Source organism: Eptatretus burgeri, chromosome 10 (assembly GCF_056783735.1).
Source record: "Eptatretus burgeri isolate ZD-2024b chromosome 10, Ebu_testis_v1, whole genome shotgun sequence".
Taxonomy (NCBI): Eukaryota; Metazoa; Chordata; class Myxini; order Myxiniformes; family Myxinidae; genus Eptatretus; species Eptatretus burgeri.
Window position 1 is genome coordinate 72,306,423 of NC_140970.1, and position 22,732 is coordinate 72,329,154.

A 22,732-nucleotide genomic window follows, 5' to 3' on the forward strand; every position below is an offset into this window, starting at 1 on the left:
GACGGATTCGCATGAAACTTGCCGGACATGTTGGGTGTGCGACAAGAACGAATTAATTCAATTTTGGTGAAGATTCGAATCGGGATATGAGAATTTTAAAAGTGATTTTTAACATTGAGAAATGTGGCCAAAAACGATGTTTGGCATTATATAGGAGGGGGGGGGGGGTGGGTGTCCGACGGATAAAATTTCCTCTCTCGGACGGTTCAATTGACACGTCAAGCAGAAAGCAATTATTTTTTCGGCGATGTAGCGGGCGCTCGGTCTCATCGGCAGTATATGTAAAAAAAAAAAAACGGATTATAATTTACTTTAATCTTTCAAGTTTCGTGGAATAAAAACAATTCGTAAATGTTAAATATGTGAGGAAATAAAAAAAAATGTTCCAAACAGGCGAAATTTGATGAGACGCCTGCACTTCTTGTTTCTCCTGTTTCGCAGTGCAAGCTGGGTATTGTGGCCTGGCCACGTCTCGTGTTTAGGACGTGGCATCGAGTGAGGTGAACGAGCTCACGGAACGACTTTCCCCGTTCACCTCTTCTATCATCTGGCGTTGCCTCCCGTCTCTTCCCATCATCCCCGAGGTTTGTCTGCGTTGGTTACAGACGGTCCAACCCGTCAGCCGTTGGAGTGTCCGTGTTACTGATAAATTGAAAGAGAGCGGAACCGTGCGGCTCTCCGGACCGTGCAGTTGTGAGGTACCTTGGCTCACCTGAGTTATACAGATGTCCGATTTTGCGAGCACCCATTCGGGCAACGACTCTGGCAATGACGGTTAATGACATTTCGGCGATGGTGGTTAATTTAATTAATTCCCTTTTTCTCCTGGTGAAAAATAACTTGTAGACCTTCTTTATCAGCGTCGCATTGATCACAAAACCTCTTCATTGGAACCCAACTGATCAGTGATCACGGAACCACTTTGTAATAGTGTCATTCCTTTCGTGCCGGAAAGCGCTTGGGGCTTGCGGAGGCCGTTTCATTGGGAAGGAGTACAGTCCTGAACGGGTCGCCACTTCGACGCAAGTTACCCTCAATGGTCATCACTCCCATACAATGACACTCATTTTTACCGAACTCAGAAGGATGACGGGCGGAGTCAACCCCTTCTGGTGTTGATTCAACGGCGAACATGTGGCTTGAACTCAGGACTGAGGTCCCAAGCCAGCCACATAAACCGTTAAGCTAGTACCAGGCGACACAACCACTTTGTTGGAAATCAGTTTATCACAGAACCGCTTTACTGGAACCCAGTTTATTGCAACCCAGTGTTTTGAAGAGCCACTTTATTGGAACCCAGTTCATTAAAGAGCTGCTTTATTGGAACCCAGTTCATTGAAGAGCCACTTTATTGGAACCCAATTCATTAAAGAGCTGCTTTATTGGAACCCAGTTCATTGAAGAGCCTCTATATTGGAACCCAGTTCATTAAAGAGCCTCTATATTGGAACCCAGTTCATTAAAGAGCCTCTATATTGGAACCCAGTTCATTAAAGAGCCACTTTATTGGAACCCAGTTCATTAAAGAGCTGCTTTATTGGAACCCAGTTCATTGAAGAGCCTCTATATTGGAACCCAGTTCATTAAAGAGCCTCTATATTGGAACCCAGTTCATTAAAGAGCTGCTTTATTGGAACCCAGTTCATTGAAGAGCCTCTATATTGGAACCCAGTTCATTAAAGAGCCTCTATATTGGAACCCAGTTCATTAAAGAGCTGCTTTATTGGAACCCAGTTCATTGAAGAGCCTCTATATTGGAACCCAGTTCATTGAAGAGCCGCTTTATTGGAACCCAGTTCATTGAAGAGCCGCTTTATTGGAACCCAGTTCATTGAAGAGCCGCTTTATTGGAACCCAGTTCATTGAAGAGCCACTTTATTGGAACCCAGTTCATTGAAGAGCCGCTTTATTGGAACCCAGTTCATTGAAGAGCCGCTTTATTGGAACCCAGTTTATTGAAGAGCCGCTTTATTGGAACCCAGTTTATTGAAGTCGCTTTATTGGAACCCAGATTATTGAAGAGCCGCTTTATTGGAACCCAGTTTATTGAAGAGCTGCTTTATTGGAACCCAGTTTATTGAAGAGCCGCTTTATTGGAGCCCAGTTTATTGAAGAGCCGCTTTATTGGAACCCAGTTTATTGAAGAGCCGCTTGATTGGAACCCAGTTTTTTGGAACCCAGTTTTTTGAAGAGCCGCTTTATTGGAACCCAGTTTATTGAAGAGCCGCATTATGGGAACCCAGTTTATCACAGAACCGCTTTATTGGAACCCAGTTTATCGAAGAACCACTTTATTGGAACCCAGTTTATCGAAGAGCCACTTTATTGGAACCCAGTTCATTGAAGAGCCGCTTTATTGGAACCCAGCTCATTGAAGATCCTCTTTATTGGAACCCAGTTCATTGAAGAGCCACTTTATTGGAACCCAGTTCATTGAAGAGCCGCTTTATTGGAACTCAGTTTATTGAAGTCGCTTTATTGGAACCCAGTTTATTGAAGTCGCTTTATTGGAACCCAGTTTATTGAAGTCGCTTTATTGGAACCCAGTTTATTGAAGTCGCTTTATTGGAACCCAGTTTATTGAAGAGCCGCTTTATTGGAACCCAGTTCATTGAAGAGCCGCTTTATTGGAACCCAGTTCATTGAAGAGCCGCATTATGGGAACCCAGTTTATCGCAGAACCGCTTTATTGGAACCCAGTTTATCGCAGAACTGCTTTATTGGAACCCAGTTTATCGAAGAGCCACTTTATTGGAACCCGGTTCATGAAAAAACCGCTTTATTGGAACCCAGTTCATTGAAGAGCCGCTTTATTGGAACCCAGTTCATTGAAGATCCTCTTTATTGGAACCCAGTTCATTGAAGAGCCACTTTATTGGAACCCAGTTCATTGAAGAGCCGCTTTATTGGAACCCAGTTCATTGAAGATCCGCTTTATTGGAACCCAGTTTATTGAAGAGCCGCTTTATTGGAACCCAGTTTATTGAAGTCGCTTTATTGGAACCCAGTTTATTGAAGTCGCTTTATTGGAACCCAGTTTATTGAAGAGCCGCTTTATTGGAACCCAGTTTATTGAAGAGCCGCTTTATTGGAACCCAGTTTATTGAAGAGCCGCTTTATTGGAACCCAGTTTATTGAAGAGCCGCTTTATTGGAACCCAGTTTATTGAAGAGCCGCTTTATTGGAACCCAGTTTATTGAAGAGCCGCTTTATTGGAACCCAGTTTATTGAAGAGCCGCTTCATTGGAACCCAGTTTTTTGGAACCCAGTTTTTTGAAGAGCCGCTTTATTCGAACCCAGTTTTTTGAAGAGCCGCTTTATTCGAACCCAGTTTTTTGGAACCCAGTTTTTTGAAGAGCCGCTTTATTCGAACCCAGTTTTTTGAAGAGCCGCTTTATTCGAACCCAGTTTTTTGAACAGCCGATTTATTGGAACCCAGTTTTTTGAAGAGCCGTTTTAATGGAACCCAGTTTTTTGAAGAGCCGCTTTATTGGAACCCAGTTTATCGAAGAGCCACATTATGGGAACCCAGTTTATCGCAGAACTGCTTTGTTGGAACCCAGTTTATCGCAGAACTGCTTTATTGGAACCCAATTTATCGAAGAATCACTTTATTGGAACCCAGTTTATCGAACAGCCACTTTATTGGAACCCAGTTCATTGAAGAGCCGCTTGATTGGAACCCAGTTCATTGAAGAGCCGCTTGATTGGAACCCAGTTCATTGAAGAGCCGCTTGATTGGAACCCAGTTCATTGAAGAGCCGCTTGATTGGAACCCAGTTCATTGAAGAGCCGCTTGATTGGAACCCAGTTCATTGAAGAGCCGCTTGATTGGAACCCAGTTCATTGAAGAGCCGCTTTATTGGAACCCAGTTCATTGAAGAGCAGCTTTATTGGAACCCAGTTCATTGAAGGGGCGCTTGATTGGAACCCAATTTATCGCAGAACCAGTTTATGAGAACCCAGTTTTTTGAAGAGCCGCTTTATTGGAACCCAGTTCATTGAAGAGCCGCTTTATTGGAACCCAGTTCATTGAAGAGCCGCTTTATTGGAACCCAGTTCATTGAAGAGCCGCTTTATTGGAACCCAGTTCATTGAAGAGCCGCTTTATTGGAACCCAGTTCATTGAAGAGCCGCTTTATTGGAACCCAGTTCATTGAAGAGCCGCTTTATTGGAACCCAGTTCATTGAAGAGCCGCTTTATTGGAACCCAGTTCATTGAAGAGCCGCTTTATTGGAACCCAGTTCATTGAAGAGCCGCTTTATTGGAACCCAGTTCATTGAAGAGCCGCTTTATTGGAACCCAGTTTATTGAAGAGCCACTTTATTGGAAACCAATTGATCACAAAAGCGCTTCATTGGAACCCAGTTTATCGCAAAAACGTTTCTTCCTCAAACTCCCTCAAACTCCTCAAACTCTGCCTCCCAACCCTAAGAGGTTTGTCTCCCCAACAAAGATTCCTGGAAGGCCTCAAGAAAGATCTTTATAATGACATAGGTTTTATGGTCCCTGGTCGGGTCCTTCAAGAGAAAAAAATAGTTGGATGTTCTAACAAGGATCTGTGTAACTTCTGTGGTGAAAGCCCTAATTGAGAGAATGCCATGCAGTTATTTGGACACTTTATAAACAACAGACCGCTGCTTCGATCACTGAGGCTGGACTTCACAAGGCCAGTGATGCCTATCGGCTCAAAATTATTTCAACTGTTGCTTTGATTGTTTTACATTTTGAGAAAACTTGAAAGTAGGGCATGGTGATAGTAAATATGACAGCACCAAAGATGTCTTTGACTTTGCATAGCAGTAAGCACCAACATGGTGGCCATAATTAAAATATATATATTTTTAAGGTTGAAATTGTGGGTGGAGTCAGGTAAACTGTCCAACCAATGAGTGGAATTTGGATGGACGCATGCATGCGCCTTTTATCTACTATCTTCTATCTACATTTTGGCCTGTCTATCTGTCGTGTTATAACTTGAGAACGGATTTGCGGATTTCAATAAGTCCAACTATGGTGGATTCAGGGAACTCCCGAGAACGTTTTTGACAAAAAAAACAAAAACATTTTGTTATGGATACACGAGCACACGTGACGAAACTGCAAATGCCAACTTGTGACGCTGGTTATCCCCACACTCCCAGGAATCCTTTTTCTTCTTGCCCTATTGATTAGCCATCACAGCAAAGATTGGTATTTCCGTCAGCGAAGCGACAGGTCTTGTATTCCAGTCGCACAGATTGTAAAGTCTCATGAAGAAATCAAATTTTGGGTTTTTTTCTTTTTTTTGTGGGGGCCTAAAACACTTCCCTCCACTCACTAAGTAATGGGGTCAGGGGTCATTTAACATCACCTTCACATAGCTACAAAGGCTTAGGCACAATGGAGCGATTTAAACAAAACAAAAAAATGCAACTTTTTTCAAAAAAACTTTTTGCCTGCCACCCACTGATGAACCTCTGAAAGTTTGACGAAGATCCGTTTGGCCATCTCTTAGAAAAATGGCCACACACACACACACACACACACACACACACACACACACACACACACACACACACACACACACACACACACACACACACACACACACACACACACACACACACACACACACACACACACACACACACACACACACACACACACACACACACACACACACACACACACACACACTTCTTCTACAGAACAGAGGTTGGCAACCTTTGGCTTGTGAGTCATATCTGGCTCTTCTATGATCCCAATGTGGCTCGCAAAGCCTCAAAGTTTATCAGTGCAAATACAAATATCAAGATCAAATAAACAGGCTAAACACTTCATTCAACATATCATGATACTTGTTTAAAAAACATACTTACCAATGACCACGGGTTGTAATTTTGTGGTGTATATTCATTTAATTTAGTTCCTCATACCGTCCTACCTGTTCTTATTCAGCTTCTTTTTCTTCTTGGTTGTTGTTGTTTCCCCCAGAGCCGTATCTGTGGCTTACCTGCACAAACAGACTCACAGCACAGAGACATGTTATTGTTGCTTGTATTCCTGAGTCTGTAGTTTCATTGAATTTTGTTTGGTCCATATCTTTCAATCAGTCCATCTGCATGTACGAATGGAATTGACAAAGCTGCACAACTGGACTAATTTGAAGAAATTACCACGGGAGATAACTTGATTCTCCAAACTTGGAATAAACTTCCACTTTCAGCACAATGCAGTATGTCATTTTTGCTCTGTTAACAATGTTTGGATCTATATACATGTGAGAACAGGCATTCTCCCACTTCTTCTTCTTTGTAGACTTTTCCCATTTAGCTGGGGTCGCCTCCATCCCAACGAGCCGCCTTCCTCCACATCAACCGATCTCGGGCCGATTCCTCCTTCATTCCACGGTGTTTCATGTCTTCTTTTACACAGTCCATCCATCTTTTCGCTTGTCTTCCGCTTTTCCTTCTCCCAGGTATATTAAATTCCATTGCTCTCCTTGATGGTTCCTCTTCCCCTCTCCGTTTCACATGTCCAAACCACCTCAACCTTGCCTCTCTCGCCTTCTCCTCGATCCCAACCACTCCTGCCATTTCCTTGATGCTCTTGTTCGTTTTCTTTTCTCTTCGACTGATGCCCATAATCCACCTCAACATTCTCATCTCTGTTCTCATAAGTAGTCACTCTTCCTCCTTCAATGCCCACGTTTCAGCTCCGTACAGTACCACTGGTCTGATGACTCTCTTGTATACCTTAATCCTCAGTTTCAATGGTAACTTCTTGTCATATGTTACGCCAGTGACCTCCCTCCATATCTTCCAGCCTGCCGTCACTATATCGCTCACTGCCTCCATTGTGCTCCACAGTACTTCCCAGGTACACAAAGTCCTCTAGTTGGCTCAAGGTTGCTCCCCCTGTATCTTTGATGTTGATTTTTTTGTCTTGGTCTTACTCTTCCCGCTCGTCATTGATACTGTCTTTTTCACATTCATCTTCATTTTTTTTTGTTCCAGACTTCTCTGCCAATTTTGTAGTTGGTTTTGCAGATCTTTCTCCGTTTTTGCCGTGATCGCCAAGTCGTCTGCAAACAGCATTTCCCAGAGAAGGCCGGTTCGGCATTCTTGGCTGATGGCGTTCAAGACGATGACAAACAATAACTGACTTAGTGCTGACCCTTGATGAAGGCCAACCTCGACTTCGAAGCTCTTCGTCATTCAGTGTACTGTTTTGACCTTTGTTATTGTTCGGTTGTCGGTGTTCCGGATGATGTTTATCAAGTGTTCAGGTACTTCTTTATTGCGTAAACTCCAGTCGACCAACTCCCGGGGGATTCTGTCATATGCCTTTTCCAGGTCGACGAACGCATGGTAGAGTCGCTTGTTCTTTTACAGATGCTTCTCTTGAAGTTGTCTGAAGATGAAAATAGCATCAGTAGTGCCCCGTTTAGGTCGAAAGCCAAACTGCATTTGGTCGATGTTCGTGACTTCTCTGATTTTTCTTGTCCAGAATCCTCTCGGTGATCTTCAGCACCTGCTCCGTGAGTTTGATTCCCCTGTAGTTCCCGCAATCGAGCACATCTCCTTTTTGTTTGTCGATTAGAACCAGTACACTTTCTCTCCAGTCTCCTGGCATATTCTCCATTATCCAGATGTTCTCGAGGATCCAGTGGGTCCAACGGACTCCATGGTGTCCGAGTGCTTTGACAATTTTGATGGTTACTTCGGATGGTCCTGCTGCTTTGTTCTTCTTCATTTTCCTGATGGCTTTGCTGACTTCCTGCATTGTTACCATTTAGACTGGTCTTTCCACTGGTGGTGTTTCAATCAGCTCTTCTGCTTCATTCCTCTCATTTAGCAGCGTTTCAAAGTATTCTTTCCACCGAGCTCAAACCATTTCTTCCTCAATTAATATGTTCCCTTCCCTCTCTTTGATCACCTTCATAGTTGGGATGTCTCTTCTTGCTCTTTCCCATTGTTTCGCTACCTTGTACACCCTTTTCTCTTCCTCCGGTGTTTCCATCTCCTCATACCACTCCTTTGTGGCTTGCTCCTTTGCTTATGCCACTAATCTTTGGGCTTCCTTCTTTGCTGCCTTGTAGCGGTCCCTCTTTTCCTGGTTTTCTATATCCCCCTGCCACTCCTTGAAGATGGCATTCTCCCACTTGCATCACAGTAAAAACAACTTGTGCTCAAGATTAACAGTAGAAAGCCTGAATGCTTGCATGAAGCTTAACTTGACTAGATCTGAACCGGACTTCAGAGAAATCATAAAAACGATGCAGCAGCAGAAGTCTTCTTCTTCTTCTGACCTTTTTCGTACAGAGGGTCACAGCGAGATTCCTCCATCCTACTCGGTTTTGAGCAATCCTCCCTGCACACTGTGCAATTCACCTTTCTGACCAAAGTTCATTTTCAACACTTCTCCATGTGTTTCTTGGTCTCCTCTCCTCCTCTTCCTTCCCCCATTGGTGTTCAAAACATCGCTTATTTAGTCAGTCCCTCTTGTTTTGTAATCATATGTTATGCCCATTGCCATCTTCGTTCTTTGAAAATCTTTAGAATCCTTCTTAAACATCAATGATAGAAGGCCATCAGTTTGCCTTCCATTTCCCTGCTCATTTTTTCCATGTCTCTGCACCATCTCATAACACCGATTTAACATAGGAATTGATTTAGTTTCATCTTAGTTTTTACTGAACGTTTCCTGGAATTCCAAATCTTTAATGAAGAGTTTATCATTGCTTGAGCTTTGTTTGAACAGAAAACCACGATGGAAGTGCAATATAAACTTAAATTTTTTTACTATTCCATAATACACTTCCACAATGAAGTCGGCAAGTTAATTGTGTGATTCAATTGTACGGTTGGCTTTTTGTGCACTAACTGCTCAAGGTTTTAATTTAGTTTGGCTCTTCTTTGCAAAAAGGTTGCCGACCCCGGTATAGAAAATAGATCGCGGAGCTTTAAATTGTGTTGGTCATGAATTGATGTGGATTATGAGAGAAATGGGAATGTCGGAGCACCTGATATTTTTGATGAGAAATCTGTACACGAAACACGAATCTCCAGAAAGCACAGAGTATGGAGAGACAGAGTGATTTGGAATTGGAAAAGCAGTCAGACACAGGGGCACATTATCTCCCCTTATTTGTTCTATCTCTATGGTGAGTACATCATGAGGAAATCAAACTTGGATGACATGGATGATGGAGTCGGGATCGGAGGAAGATGTATCAACAATCTAAGGTATGCTGATGATACCACTCTGTTGGCAGAAAGTAAAGAGGAATTGATGAAACTGCTGCACATAGTGAAGAAGGAAAGTGAAAAAGCTTCTCTTTACTTAAACCTAAAAAAAGATCAAAATCTTGTCACCTGAGAAGATCAGTATGTTCAGATTAGAGACTGTCATGTGCAAATCAAAAGATTCAAGTGAGTGGAAAATGTAGAGGATAAATTCATCGACGGTTAACGTTGAGAACAGCAATGTTAAGGCCCTGTCACACCTTGATGTTTTAGCCAGCGTATGGCGAGGTATCAAAATGTATGTAAAACGCTGGCGTTTGCTGAACTATTGATTTTTTTTCGTCCAGTTTTGGACGTATTCATAACGTACACAGAACGTTTCGATAACATATAGATAACATATCAACGAATGCTAAGGGTGTTGTCGGCGTTCACAACCTATGCCCAACGATAGTCTAACTTATACATAGCACGCGGCAGCGTATCGCCGACGATCACATGGTGTAGGCTATTAATAGGCTGCGGCTCGACGATTCAAATCGTAACCGCACTAGACATCGAAGTGTCAAGCCGCTGCCACACCTTGACATTTTAGCCAGCGTATGCCGACGTATGAAAAACTTGCCGAACATGCTGGCACACGTCGAATACGTTATGGGTAAGTTTTGTATATGTTAAGAGCACGCTGAAGCACGCTGGCATATGTCGTAGTACGCCGAGTACGTCGACAAATTTTCAGCATGTTGAAAATCTTTCGACGTATGCCAGTGTGTGACACACGTTCCGCATACGCTGGCCATGAGTTGTAGGCACGTTACGCGATCGTTGACACACGTCGACACACGTTACTTGTAAGTTACTCATAAGTCGAAACGCGTCGAGGTAATGGTTAGCGTCAGTGTTCCAGACTCCGTTATTTTTTTTTTTTTCGGTATGACGGTGATGTTGACACTTCGATTTCTAGTGTGGTTATGATTTAAATCGTTGAGCGGCAGTCTATTGATTATATTATAATATAACCGCACGAGAAATCGAAGTGTCAACATCACCGTCATACCGAAGAAAAAACAAACAAACAAAAAAAAAAACAGGGAGTCTGGAACACTGAAGCTAACCATTACCTCGACATGTTTCCACTTATGAGTAACTTACAAGTAACGTGTGTCAACGATCGCGTAACGTGCCTACAACTCATGGCCAGCGTATGCGGAACGTGTGAGTCATACGCTGGCATACGTCGAAAAATTTCAAGCATGGAAAATTTGTCTAACAGCTCGGCATACTACGACGTATGCCAACTTACTACGGCGTATGCCAGCGTGCTCTTAACGTATTCAAAACGTACCCATACGTATTTGACGTGTGCCAGCATTTTAGACAAAATTTTCATACGTCGGCATAGGCTGGCTAAATCGTCAAGGTGTGACGGGGCCTTTAGGATCGAAACAGATCAGGAAAGACAAAGATGTGCCAATACAAACCAGGAGGAGGATGGTGAATGCTATGGTATATCCAATTGCAGTATACGGATGTGAGTCATGAACAATGAAAAAGAAAGTAAGAAGATTGACATTTTTGAAATGTGATGTTGGAGACTAACGGTAAAAATTCCATGGATTGCAAGAAGACCAAACAAATCAGTGCTTGAAGAAATGAGACCACCGTGTGCATGAGAAGTGTTGATGCTAAAACAGAAACTGTCATACTTTGGACACATCATGGGTGCAGAAAACAATTATGGTGAAGTCAACCATGCTGGGTATGATTGAGGGAAGAAGGGGAAGAGGCAGACTGTGGAAGTGCTGGATGGATGAGGTAAAGGCTGCAACCAAGCTGATTATGCTAGAGCTCCAGGAAGCAGGGCAGGATTGGGATGTTTAGAGAAATCTGATCACGATTGTTACCAGAAGTCGGACATGACTTGACATAACTAGATGATGACAAGATTGTCAGCTGTTCACAAATTCTGTGGTTATAAATGCAAAACTTGAGTGGCGTGTTAGCTTCCAATTTGCTTTGATGCTGTAAACCTGCTTGATGTTACCTCATCAGTTGAAAACCTTTTTTGGTGAAACCCCATCCAAGTCATCCCATGCCAGTCACTCACCCATTTTCTTGAAATTCACCTGCAAATACGTTTCAGATGCTGTAAATACGTTTCAGATGCTTCATCACGACTGAAATAGCTTTTTGGGTCAATGAGACAGCCGTCAGTCGCACACCATTTCAAATATATATATATATATATATATATATATATATATATATATATATATATATATATATATATATATATATATATATATATATATATATATATTGTTGTGGATTCTCACCCGTTCGGCGTGCGGGCGACCGCCTTTAACTAAATTGCGGCCAGGCGCGCCCACCGAACAAAGAATCAAGTCACAGCTTTTCGGATCAACGCCGAAACCAGCTACGGGTGCTGTTAACCACACCATAAATTAGCCAACTCTTCTGTCCGCGCTACATGGTCGATCGCCGAATTGTCGATGTACCTAATTATTTGCGCATACAGAAATGCCGGGGATTTACACCTCAACAGAGCCTGTACGAAAACGAGCCGCTTTAAGCAGCTCGTTCCGTTTGTGATTGCGGAGCAGTTTTATATCGCCAAGCCCCGTCGGACCAGATGTACGTTTTATCGGCTATTAATCAGCCAGCTATTTATTCCGAACACAATTATGGCAGGAAAGGATGCAACGAGCAGGTGACATTTCAACAAAGGGGACATTTATTTTCACACGTATGCAATAAATGGGGGGATGGGACATGACATGAGCAAAAACCTACAGCCGATATCAATGTATTACGTACATGCACTTACAACAATTCTACTTACGGACAAGGCGCCACAGACTTTCATGCAAAAACCCCAGAAAAGAAAGAGAACTGGGCTCGTAAGCCTTTAATGTTCCTCGGAGCTGGGATGACCGAAGGAGCTCCGCGAGGCCGTGCAGGTTACCTTTATCGCCCTTGAGGCGACTCGATGGGTCTCTTTGTCGGCGACCCTCTGTATGTCCCTGTTGTCAAAGCGGCATCTGGTCACGGCGGCTTGGTTGGTCCAGGGCCTAGCAGCGCGGCCTGGTCGATCGGGCCTGGCCGACGACGCTTCAGAGAAGCGAACGGGTCTTGCTCTATACGAGTTAATGCTCTTTAAGAGCTCGCTTACTCCTCAGCGTCGCTCGACCGTCTCGGGGCTCGACCGCCCGGACCGTTATGTAGCTGGCTGGCGACCTCTCTCCGGCTGGCGACTTTTCTGCTGACTCCAAGTTGACTGCCTCCACCGACCAACACCGACCAAAAAAGAGACTCTCGGCGTCGAAACGCGCCTTTTTATAGCCCCGAGGGGAGGGGTCGCCCTGGGCTTCATCGCCCAAAATCAGCGCCCTCCCTTCTTTCACCTTTGAACTTTCACCCCCGGCTAGCTCCGCCACCTTTCCTCGTTTTGATCCATTTTGCAAGTCATGCGTGGCCGTGTTTGAAATCACCCTGCCGCTGCGAGGATGCCATCGTGTTCGCCTGTGGAGATGTTGTTGTTGGTGAAAAGATGGCGGCGCCGTGGAGATGCTGGTGAGGAGATGTCGGCGGTTGTTGTTTGTGATGATGTTTGTGGAGATGATGGTGAGGAGAACTTCGTTTGGTTGTGGAGATTGGTGTTGAGGAGATGTTGGCGGTTGTGGCGAAGGTGGTGAGGAGATGTTTAAAATAAAGATAGGAAAGAATAACACTACCTCAAAGGTTCACAGCCCGGCACACGAATAATTCATTGTTACGGTTGTGGAAATTCACAGAACACCATTCAGGTTTCCCGAAGATCAGTTATGTCGATAAGTGTGTGTCCAGGTTAGATTTCCTCACTGATGTATAATGGGAATTATTCATTTGCTAGGCTGTGTACCTTTGAGGTAGTTATTCTTTCCTATCTTTATTTTAAACAACATCTCCTCACCACCTTCGCCACAACCGCCAACATCTCCTCACCACCTTCTCCACAACCGACATCTCATCACCACCTTCACCACAACCGCCAACATCTCCTCACCACCTTCTCCACCACCACAACAGCATCTCAACAACCACACCATCCCGAACCACAGCGCCAACCACACTGAAACCACGCCACCTCCACCATCACAACAGCATCTCAACAACCACGCCATCCCCACCACAGCGCCAACCACACTGCAAACACGTCCGCTTGTGGCAGGGTGATTTCAAACACGTCCGCTTGTGGCAGGGTGATATCAAACACGTCCGCTTGTGGCAGGGTGATATCAAACACGTCCGCTTGTGGCAGGGTGATTTCAACACGGCCGCGTTTGATGGCAGGAATGGATCAGGAGGGGAACAGGGGGTGAAGGGGCGAAGGTGAGGGAGCGAAAACCCCTCCCCTTGGATAAGAGGCCACGTTCGCTCATTGAAAACCAGTTGAGTACAAGTGGAGCTCTGGAGACGAGTTGAGTTGGGAGTTTGTGGAGTCCAGTTGAGTTCGGGAGGAGAGTTGAGGGAGTCCAGTCGAGTCCAGGCAGAGAGAGAGAGATAGAGATAGAGATAGAGATATCAGAGGCAGTGGAGAGTTGGTCGGTGGAGGCAGTCGAGTTACCAAGTGGTTGGTCGTTGTTGGCCGTTGGAGTCAGCAGCGAAGTCGCCAGCCGGAGAGAAGTCGCCAGCCAGCTACTTAATGGTCTGGGCGATCGAGCCCCGAGTCGGTCGAGCGACGCTGAGGAGTGAGCGGGCTCTTAAAGAGCATCAACTCGAAAAGAGCAAGGCCCGTTCGCTCCTCTGAAGCGTCGTCGGCCAGGCCCGATTGACCAGGCCGCGCTGCTAGGCCCTGGACCAACCAAGCCGCGGTTACAACAGCTGCCACTTTGACAACCGAGACATACGGAGGGTCGCCGACAAAAAGGCCATCGAGTCGCCTCAAGGGTGACAAAGGTAACCTGCACGGCCTCGCGTAGCTCCTTCGGTCATCCCAGCTCCGAAGAACATTAAAGGCTTACGAGCCCAGTTCTCTATTTTTCCTTTCTGGGGTTTTTGCATGAAAGTCTGTGGCGCCTTGTCTACCAAGTAGAATTGTTGTAAGTGCATGTACATAATAAATAGATATCGGCTGTTGGTTTTTGCTCGTGTCTTGTCTCCCATCCCTCCATTCATTGCATATGTGCAGTTGAAATAAATGTCCCCTTTGTTGAAATGTCACCTGCTCGTTGCGTCCTTTCCTGCCATTGACTGCCATAATTGCGTTCGGAATAAGTAGCTGGCTGATTAATAGCCGATAAAACGTACATCTGGTCCGACGGGGCTTGGCGATATAAAACCGCTCGGCAATCGCAAACGGAACGAGCTGCTTAAAGCGGCTCGTTTTCGTGCAGGCTCCGTTGAGGTGTAAATCCCCGGCATTTCTGTCTGTGCGAATAATTAGGTACATCGACAATTCGGCGATCGACCCTGTAGCGCGGACAGATGAGTTGGCTAATTTATGGTGTGGTTAACAACACCCGAAGCTGGGTTTCGGCGTTGATCCGAAAAGCTGCGACTGGATTGCTCGTTCGGCGGGCGCACGCGGCCGCAATTTGCTAAAGGCGGTCGCCCGCATGCTGAACCGGCGAGAATCCGCAATATATATATATATATATATATATATATATATATATATATATATATATATATATATATATATATATATATATATATATCAGTCAATTGGCTGAAAAGTTCAAATGAAGAAATGTTTTGATATATCTGGCACTAAACACAATTTTTCAGTCAGTTGACTGAGAGACTTAAAACTTTGCTTATGATGTTTATCTATGGACCTCTACAACTGTGCCAAATTGCATGAGAACCCAAAGAGGTCAGGCTGAAAAAGAGTGCTCAAAAGTGTGTGAGTTAGGGATTGTCCCATCTACTGTAAAGTTTCCAACACTCCATTTTTCTCCTTTACTTCTGCCTGCAGAGATATCTTCCCCAGAATGAAGCTCAAGGAGATTGAGAGAACAGCACACCAGGCTTGGAGTCCTGCAGCACATCATCCAATTTATTTGGCTGCAGGTATGTTTTCTGCAGCGGTGTGTTAACCACGTATTAGCAGTGCTTTCTGTTCTGATGCCTTCTGAAGTACAAGTGCTTTCTTCTGTGACAATTGGCCTACTTGAGTACCACATTATATGTACTTTATTCTTCAGCAAATTTGGGGTAAGCCACCAGTTTTGGTTGAAAGAAATATGCTCTGCATAATAAGCTGGCCAAGTATGCCTGTATTGTAGAAATGTGACTGTCACCTTGAGCATCATGCTAATCACTGCAGCGCTCACAAGTAGCAACATTGTAGTCTTCATTAAGTGGCCATATGTATACAAGGGCCGTTTTGTAAGTTTTGTGAACGAACTTGCCATGCTGAACTGTCTGTTTTTAAAATGCCATTGTCTCAAGTGGTAGTTCATCAGCCTTCCTTGACAGGTGGCATTAATGCACAGGTACAGCTGCCATTTACAACTGAGCAATGGACGGAAGTGCAATATATTTTTCATAGTTTCATAGTTTTTTTTCAAGTATGGGCACGTGTGAATTCCCCGAATACAGACTCTGACTCGCCTGCGGCGCCCACGAGGGTGACATGTTCCTGTCGTGTATCTTGACCGTTGACAAAGCGTAGGTGCATTTGATTGATCCTCATTTGCAGAGGGTGCTGTACTGAGTAGTGGCCATCACAGTCGTCAAGAAAGAAAATTATTTGTCACAGCCAGGGAACATTGCAGAAGAATAAGAATAAGAACCACTCATTTTATTTCTTCAGATGCATAGGGCCGCCGAGGACACTCGAACGGCTCATTCTTCCCAGTCAGCTGGTACTCATTTTGCCATCTTCAGAAGGACGACAGGCTGAGTCAACTCACCTGGTATTTTAATGGCATGGCAGGGGCTCAAACTCAGGACCCAAATATCCTATGCCAGCCACATTAACTGTTAAGTCAACAGCAGCCTCGGAGCATTGAAGATGATGCAGATAGTTCTTCTCCGACTGTAGCCTTGTGCTTGACCAAACTGAATGGGTCCTATTATGCAAAGCAACTTGAGGGGAAAGAGCACCCTGTGCTGCATCACAAGCAAATTTAATTCTTACAGAAAGAATAGTGTGCCAACATTAGTGGTGGACGTTAAAGATCGCACAGTGTCCTTTGTGAAGAGCATGTGAGCTATTGCCAGCACCATGGCCAAATTCCAAATTCCTGCCCTGACTTCTTGAGTTGGAGTGGTGGCCCGACCAGGATTGCAGCCTCGTAACTGCTTTAGCAGCACCGACGCTCTGCATAGAGTGATGATGATGCATACACGATGAAGACTATTTTAAATCTATGAAGACAATACACTGATTTATTAACTCCCACATTTTCAAGTTGTGTGACCTTTTAAATTTTTTCTTTATTTTTTAAGATGTTGATTGCATTTTGAGAGGCCAGCTGGGTTCAATGTATATTGCCTCTTCAGTTTTTATATTAATAGACTACAAATTCCACTTTCAAACTGGAAAATAAAATTCAACATGAATGCTTTGATGGATATGCTTCTGCCCAAGTAAACAACATCATCTTCATGAGAAACCGTATTTTCCAGTGTATAAACCACACTCCAATTTTTCACCTTCAAAAAACAAAAATCTTCTCTTCTCTATCATTGCCTTGCTTGTTCTCCAGTGCCGGATGATGGACTCATCCAGGCCGAATCGCCTCCCAGCTTCCCGGTTCCCAAACTCTCCTGCAGAACGGCAGGTGGAGAGTTTGAAGGCTGCGGTTAATGAACGCCTTGACATCTTGATAGGGAGAAAGGATGATACAGTATTTGAAGACCGGTGGACTTGCTCTTGCTTTGAACACGCCCTGCACTGGTACTTTCAGGAGTTGCGTGTTCAAAATAACGTTGTTCATCAAGGGTCATAAGAGTGTTTTACGACCCTTTATCATAAAGGGTCATAAAACGTCTCATCACGATCAAAATGGACATGCCTGTGAAGCGTTGATCACACATCTGTGAAAAGAAGATTGCGATTATCGCATTTTACAACTCTTGTAAGAACCAGTATGAAATATGTAAGAAATTCAGACTTAACATGAGGACTTTGATGTGACTGGTGAAGAATGAGGAAATGATTGTTCAGAGTGAGAAATGTTCGAAGAAAATAGGGAGCGGAAGGCGGGACTTTTATCCGGACATGGGAAACAAATTTGTTGTGGAGTTTAAATGGATATGTGCTTGAGGACTGGAAATGTACTTAGTATTTGTTTCCGAGGTACAGATAATTAAAATTGTAGTGACGTAAAAACTGACATCTACGCAGCCATTCTGAAGAACATTTACCATTACACTGAACAACAAAATTCAAAAATTTTTTTTTACTGGAGATGTGTAAAGTGATTAAGACTAATTTGGGTACGCTGATTTCAAAAATCATAACCGTTTTGCTGTATCACGTCAGGATTTTCAGGAACAGAAATATTTCCATTGCCTAGAAGTCAGGATTTCAATGAAATTTACATATGTCTTTAACATGTCTATTTCGTACAATTGTTGTTAACTTGTGTTATATTTCTTTCTTTCAGATAAAGATGAGTAGGCGTTCCTGTACCAATCATCCTGACAACTTCTGTTATGTCTGTGGTCGGTATACCAAAAAAGATCAACAGCGAAGTATATCTACAGCAGTGAAAATGAAGGCCGCCTACTTTCACTACTTCGGGTGTAAGGTGGGGGACCAAGAACAGAGCTGGGCACCACACATCTGCTGCACAAGCTGTCACACAACCTTGACTCAGTGGTTGGTGGGCAAGCGCGCGAGCATGTCATTTGCGGTGCCCATGATATGGCGTGAGCCGCAGAATCATCATGATGATTGTTATTTCTGCTGCACAAGCATCGCCGGCTTCAACAAGAAGAATAAAGGTCACATCAAGTACGCTGACTGCGTCTCTGCTCGTAAACCTGTGCCTCATGATGACGAGAACCCCGTTCCAACACCTCCAGCTGATCAGAACATAGCTGTAAGCAGTGGTGAAGAGGATGGTGATGATGAACCTTTTGAACCCGACACTCAAGAATCACACCTTCTGAACCAGGGAGACTTAAATGATCTTGTAAGAGATCTCTCGCTGTCAAAGGCGAAGGCAGAGCTGCTTGGATCAAGGCTGCAGCAGTGGAATCTACTTGAACCTAACACCAAGATATCCTTGTTCAGAGCACGTCACAGAGACATGGCTGAGTTCTTTGAGATGGAAGACACGATGACATTCTGCAGTGACATCAACGGTCTGTTGAAAGAACTTGGGTGTGATCACGATCCTGCAGACTGGCGCCTCTTCATCGACTCGGGAAGAACAGCTTGAAGGCTGTTTTGCTCCACAATGGCAACGAGAAACCATCAGTCCCACTGGCTCACGCGTTCGGCATGACAGAGACCTATGAGACTATGCGGCAGCTGCTTGATTCCATCAAGTACAATGACTTCAACTGGCACATCTGCGGAGACTTGAAAGTGGTGGCGCTGTTGTTAGGGCTGCAGTCAGGCTACACGAAATACATGTGCTTCCTTTGTCTCTGGGATAGCAGAGACGACAAGAATCACTGGACGAAGAAAGATTGGGAAGAGCGAAAAGAGCATGTACCTGGTCGACACAACGTGAAGCATGTCGCCTTTGTCGACCCAGCCAAGGTTTTCCTTCCACCACTCCACATAAAGCTCGGCTTGATGAAAAGTTTTGTACGGGCAATGGATCTGAATGGGCGTGGGTTTTTATACCTCAAGGAAAAGTTTGGCAACACCTTGTCGGAAGCCAAGATCAAGGCTGGTGTCTTTGTTGGACCGCAAATCCGACAGATTATGAAGGACGAAACTTTTCCGACAACTCTAAACCCCAAAGAGCTGGCAGCATGGAGGAGCTTCAAAGCTGTGACGGACAACTTCTTGGGGAACGAGCGCGTGGACAACTATGAAGAAATAGTGCAGCAGCTGCTGGAGTCCTTCAGGAAACTTGGCTCCAGGATGTCCCTGAAAATCCATTTCCTACACCAGCACCTGAACTTCTTCCCTGACAATTTGGGAGCAGTCTCGGACGAGCACGGCGAGCGATTCCACCAAGAGATTTCACTCATGGAGACGCGTTACCAAGGGCGGCACAACCCGAACATGATGGGCGATTTCTGCTGGTTCCTGCATCGTGAAACTGACACAGAGCAGCACAAACGCAAAGCCAAATGCCTAAAGCATTTTTAATTACATTCTAGTGGAGTTTTTCTGTAATTTCTATAATTTTGAAGCATTCATGATGAAATAAATGAATAAATGAATTTTTGTAAATTTCATTGAAATCCTGACTTCTAGGCAATGGGAATATTTCTGTTACTGAAAATCCTGACGTGATACAGCAAAACGGTTATGATTTTTGAAATCAGCGTACCCAAATTAGTCTAAATCACTTTACACATCTCCAGTAAATAAATTTTGTTGTTCAGTGTTATCAGCACACGTCATTGCTTTTTGAATACCAACATAAAGACTGATTACTTTCTATATCTGTGTATTAACCGCATCCCCAACTTTTAACCTTTTTCCCGCCGATAAAAAAGCATGGTTAATACACTGGAAAATATCGTATAGTGGTTGTTTACATACTGTTGTGTTTGTGGGGTAGATGGAGGAATTTCATAGGAAAGATAGGATCGTATTGAGTTGCTTGGTCCATGGACATGTAGAAGACATCTCGGTGTAAATTAAGTCGGGAAACTGTGAGCTTAAGTATTGTGTCACCACATATGGGGTGGTGCTGTGTTAATTAGATAGGGATTAAGGATAATTTCTCCCAGTATGTAATTACCCCATGACCATTTTCTATGTTTTTGTATTTCAAGACCGGTGATAAAGGGGATCACGTACATAAAACAACAACTCCCGAGTTGTACGTTCAAGCAGGCAGAAAGCCCGCCTCCACGGGTGACAGCTGGTGAACCACGCCCCTGGGGTGGATGATTAATGGGCGTGACGTTAGTAAGAGGAAGAAGAGCGCATCTCTGGGAAGAGAACGGGGGAAGCCACTCATTGCAGGAAGAGAGTAAAGGCCGTGCTTTTTTGTGGCGAGCGGACATAGTTTTGAATGAATCGGTGGTCGGAACATGGCTAGAAAGAAGAAACACAAGCGAGTGAGGCAAAAGGTTCGGCGGAGACGAGAGGATAGAGATAGAATCGGTGTTCTGAAGAGGATAACAGTGGTCGAAGAGCAGAGTTGAAGGAGGACATGATCAAATGAGGTGGTCTCGCTGGCTGGCTACGTCTGGACGCAACAAAATACAGTGACAATTCTCGTGTCATGCTGTGAATTTGCTCGGTGACTGAGCAAGACGCTAGCAAATGAGTTTGGCTGAATTGTATGGGACCAGCATAATTGTGTGGAATTGAGTGTCGCCGCCTGAACTACCTCCTGTACGTTTGTCCGCCCAGAGAGTGCTGTGCGCCATTTTGCCCGCCCAGAGAAAATGGCTATGCGCCATTTTGGGCGCATTTTCCCGTGCAGTGACATTGTGGCTTGGTGACCTTCAAGCTACTGAAACTCGCTCCTGGACCTGAAGCTAAGTGCCAAAATAAAGGAGGGACTTTTCTTTGTTTTTTTTCTGTCCCCTTGTTTGTCCAAGCGCATCTCTGAATTCTGAGTCCAAGTCCAAGCGCATCTCTGAATTTGCTCGGTGACTGAGCAAGACGCTAGCAAATTACTTTTGGCTGAATTGTGTGGGACCAGCTCCAAAGCCTCGTGTCAAGCCATCGGGGGAAAGAGTCGGCCCATTCTGCAAAACAGCTGCGTCTGTGAGGACAGTCAATGCAAGAAGCTGCATGGCGGTCTCTGAGCCATGGCGTTGAGTGTCACCGCCCGAACTACCTCCTGTATGTTTGCCCGGGCAGAGAGTGCTGTGCGCCATTTTGCCCACCCAGAGAAAATTGCTGCGCACCATTTTGGGCGCATTTTCCCGTGCAGTAACATTGTGGCTTGGTGACCTTCAAGCGACTGAAACTCACTCCTGGAGTTTGTCCAAGACCTTTATTCTGTCCAAGACCTCACGTCTTGATTTATTTTCATTATAATTGTTGATTTTCTGTTTATTGAATCATTATTTATTTGATTTGCCGGCTTTGGTGTATCCGTTGTGGGTTCTGTGGTGTAGTCATGCCCGCGGGGAGGGGCATGATGATGATGCATGATGGGCGTGATGGTGGAGGAGTGGCCGTGGGGTTCGGCGAGGGATATGAGGTGTGCACGCCGTCTGAGGTGTCGTAGTAATACTGGAGTCGGCCGGCTCGTGAGTGTACCGCGTACGGAATAAAGGAGAGCCGCGGGCACAGTACGCCCTGGCTCGCACTCGTGCAACACAGCCCGGCTCGACTGTTCCTCCGCTTCGTGTCTGCCTGCTAAGCATCTCCCATTCCAGTACAGTACAGGTTCGAGTACAATCTGTTTGCCTCCGTCCTTTGCCGCCCTTTCCTTCCTGCATGCACCATAATATCTGAGAATCTTGTCTGTAAACCTCCAAGAGACCTGCTTGTCCATCTGTCAAGTAGGGCAAACCCACTGGACACGACAATACCTTTGTGAGAGAAGATTATATATCTGGCCTAAAAAAAATTTTTGTGGCTTTAAACTGGAAACAGACTTTTGCTTTTTTGGCTTGAGGGTTTTATTATGATACTGCATGATATCGACGATGCCTTGCACGCATCTCCACTTTCTCTGAGCATTGACAAAGTGCAGAACAAAAGGCTATGTAGATAGTTTTAGACTTTGTGCTGTCTCGCTTTGGAATTTGCAACCTGTAACGGGCTTCCCATTATCCCATGATCTACCCAGCTTTAAAAGGAATGTCAATGCCTACTTCTTACATCTTTGAGGTTACATCGCATTTCACCTGACTTCTGCTACTTCCATTGTCTTGGATGTTTTTTATTTTTCTCTTTTTTTTTTAAATTTTGTTTTCTTTATCCTTATCTTTATCTGACCTTCCCTTAGCCCCTTACTTAGAGTGGCTTTATGCCTTTAGTCCATGAGCTAGAAGGCCATTTCTGGCCAATTGGTACCATCTTGAGGGACCAAGGTTTGTTGTGATTTTCTGTTAGGTTGATTTATCTGCAACACAAAAATGCATGATGGACATCTGAGTAAGAGTAGCTCAAGCATTTTACACAGCTTTATGTGCAGCAGGGGTATATCCACAAAATGCGCTAATTTTACCACGTTTATGATTTGTTGGTGTCATTACTCAAATGTAATGCACTTTATTTGAAAGGAAATTTAAATCACATCCATATCACAAATCATGCATTTTATTTCCAAACTGCAAAATTAAAAGGATACTAAGTTTTATTAATTAATCTGACATAGTTTCAAAGATGCTACATGTTCAATTCAATAGCAAAAGAAAATGTATATGTTGTGAAGTTCTTGAA

The 22,732-nt window shown here is 44.3% G+C and overlaps 1 protein-coding gene across 3 annotated transcripts in view; it reads left to right on the forward strand.

The window, feature by feature from the left end:
- Window positions 1–426: 426 nt before the first annotated feature.
- The window catches only part of LOC147018854 (protein transport protein Sec31A-like), a 197,475-nt gene continuing 175,169 nt past the window's right edge, over window positions 427–22,732 (forward strand). For 2 of the 3 annotated variants that reach the window (XM_085898951.1, XM_085898952.1), the window contains exons 1-2: window positions 428–584; window positions 15,212–15,306. In XM_085898951.1, the coding sequence (XP_085755077.1) occupies window positions 15,228–15,306 (79 nt within the window). In that variant the 5' untranslated portion in view covers window positions 428–584; window positions 15,212–15,227. Of the gene's footprint in view, window positions 585–15,211; window positions 15,307–22,732 lie in introns of all 3 variants that reach the window. The other variant, XM_085898953.1, reaches the window with a different exon arrangement.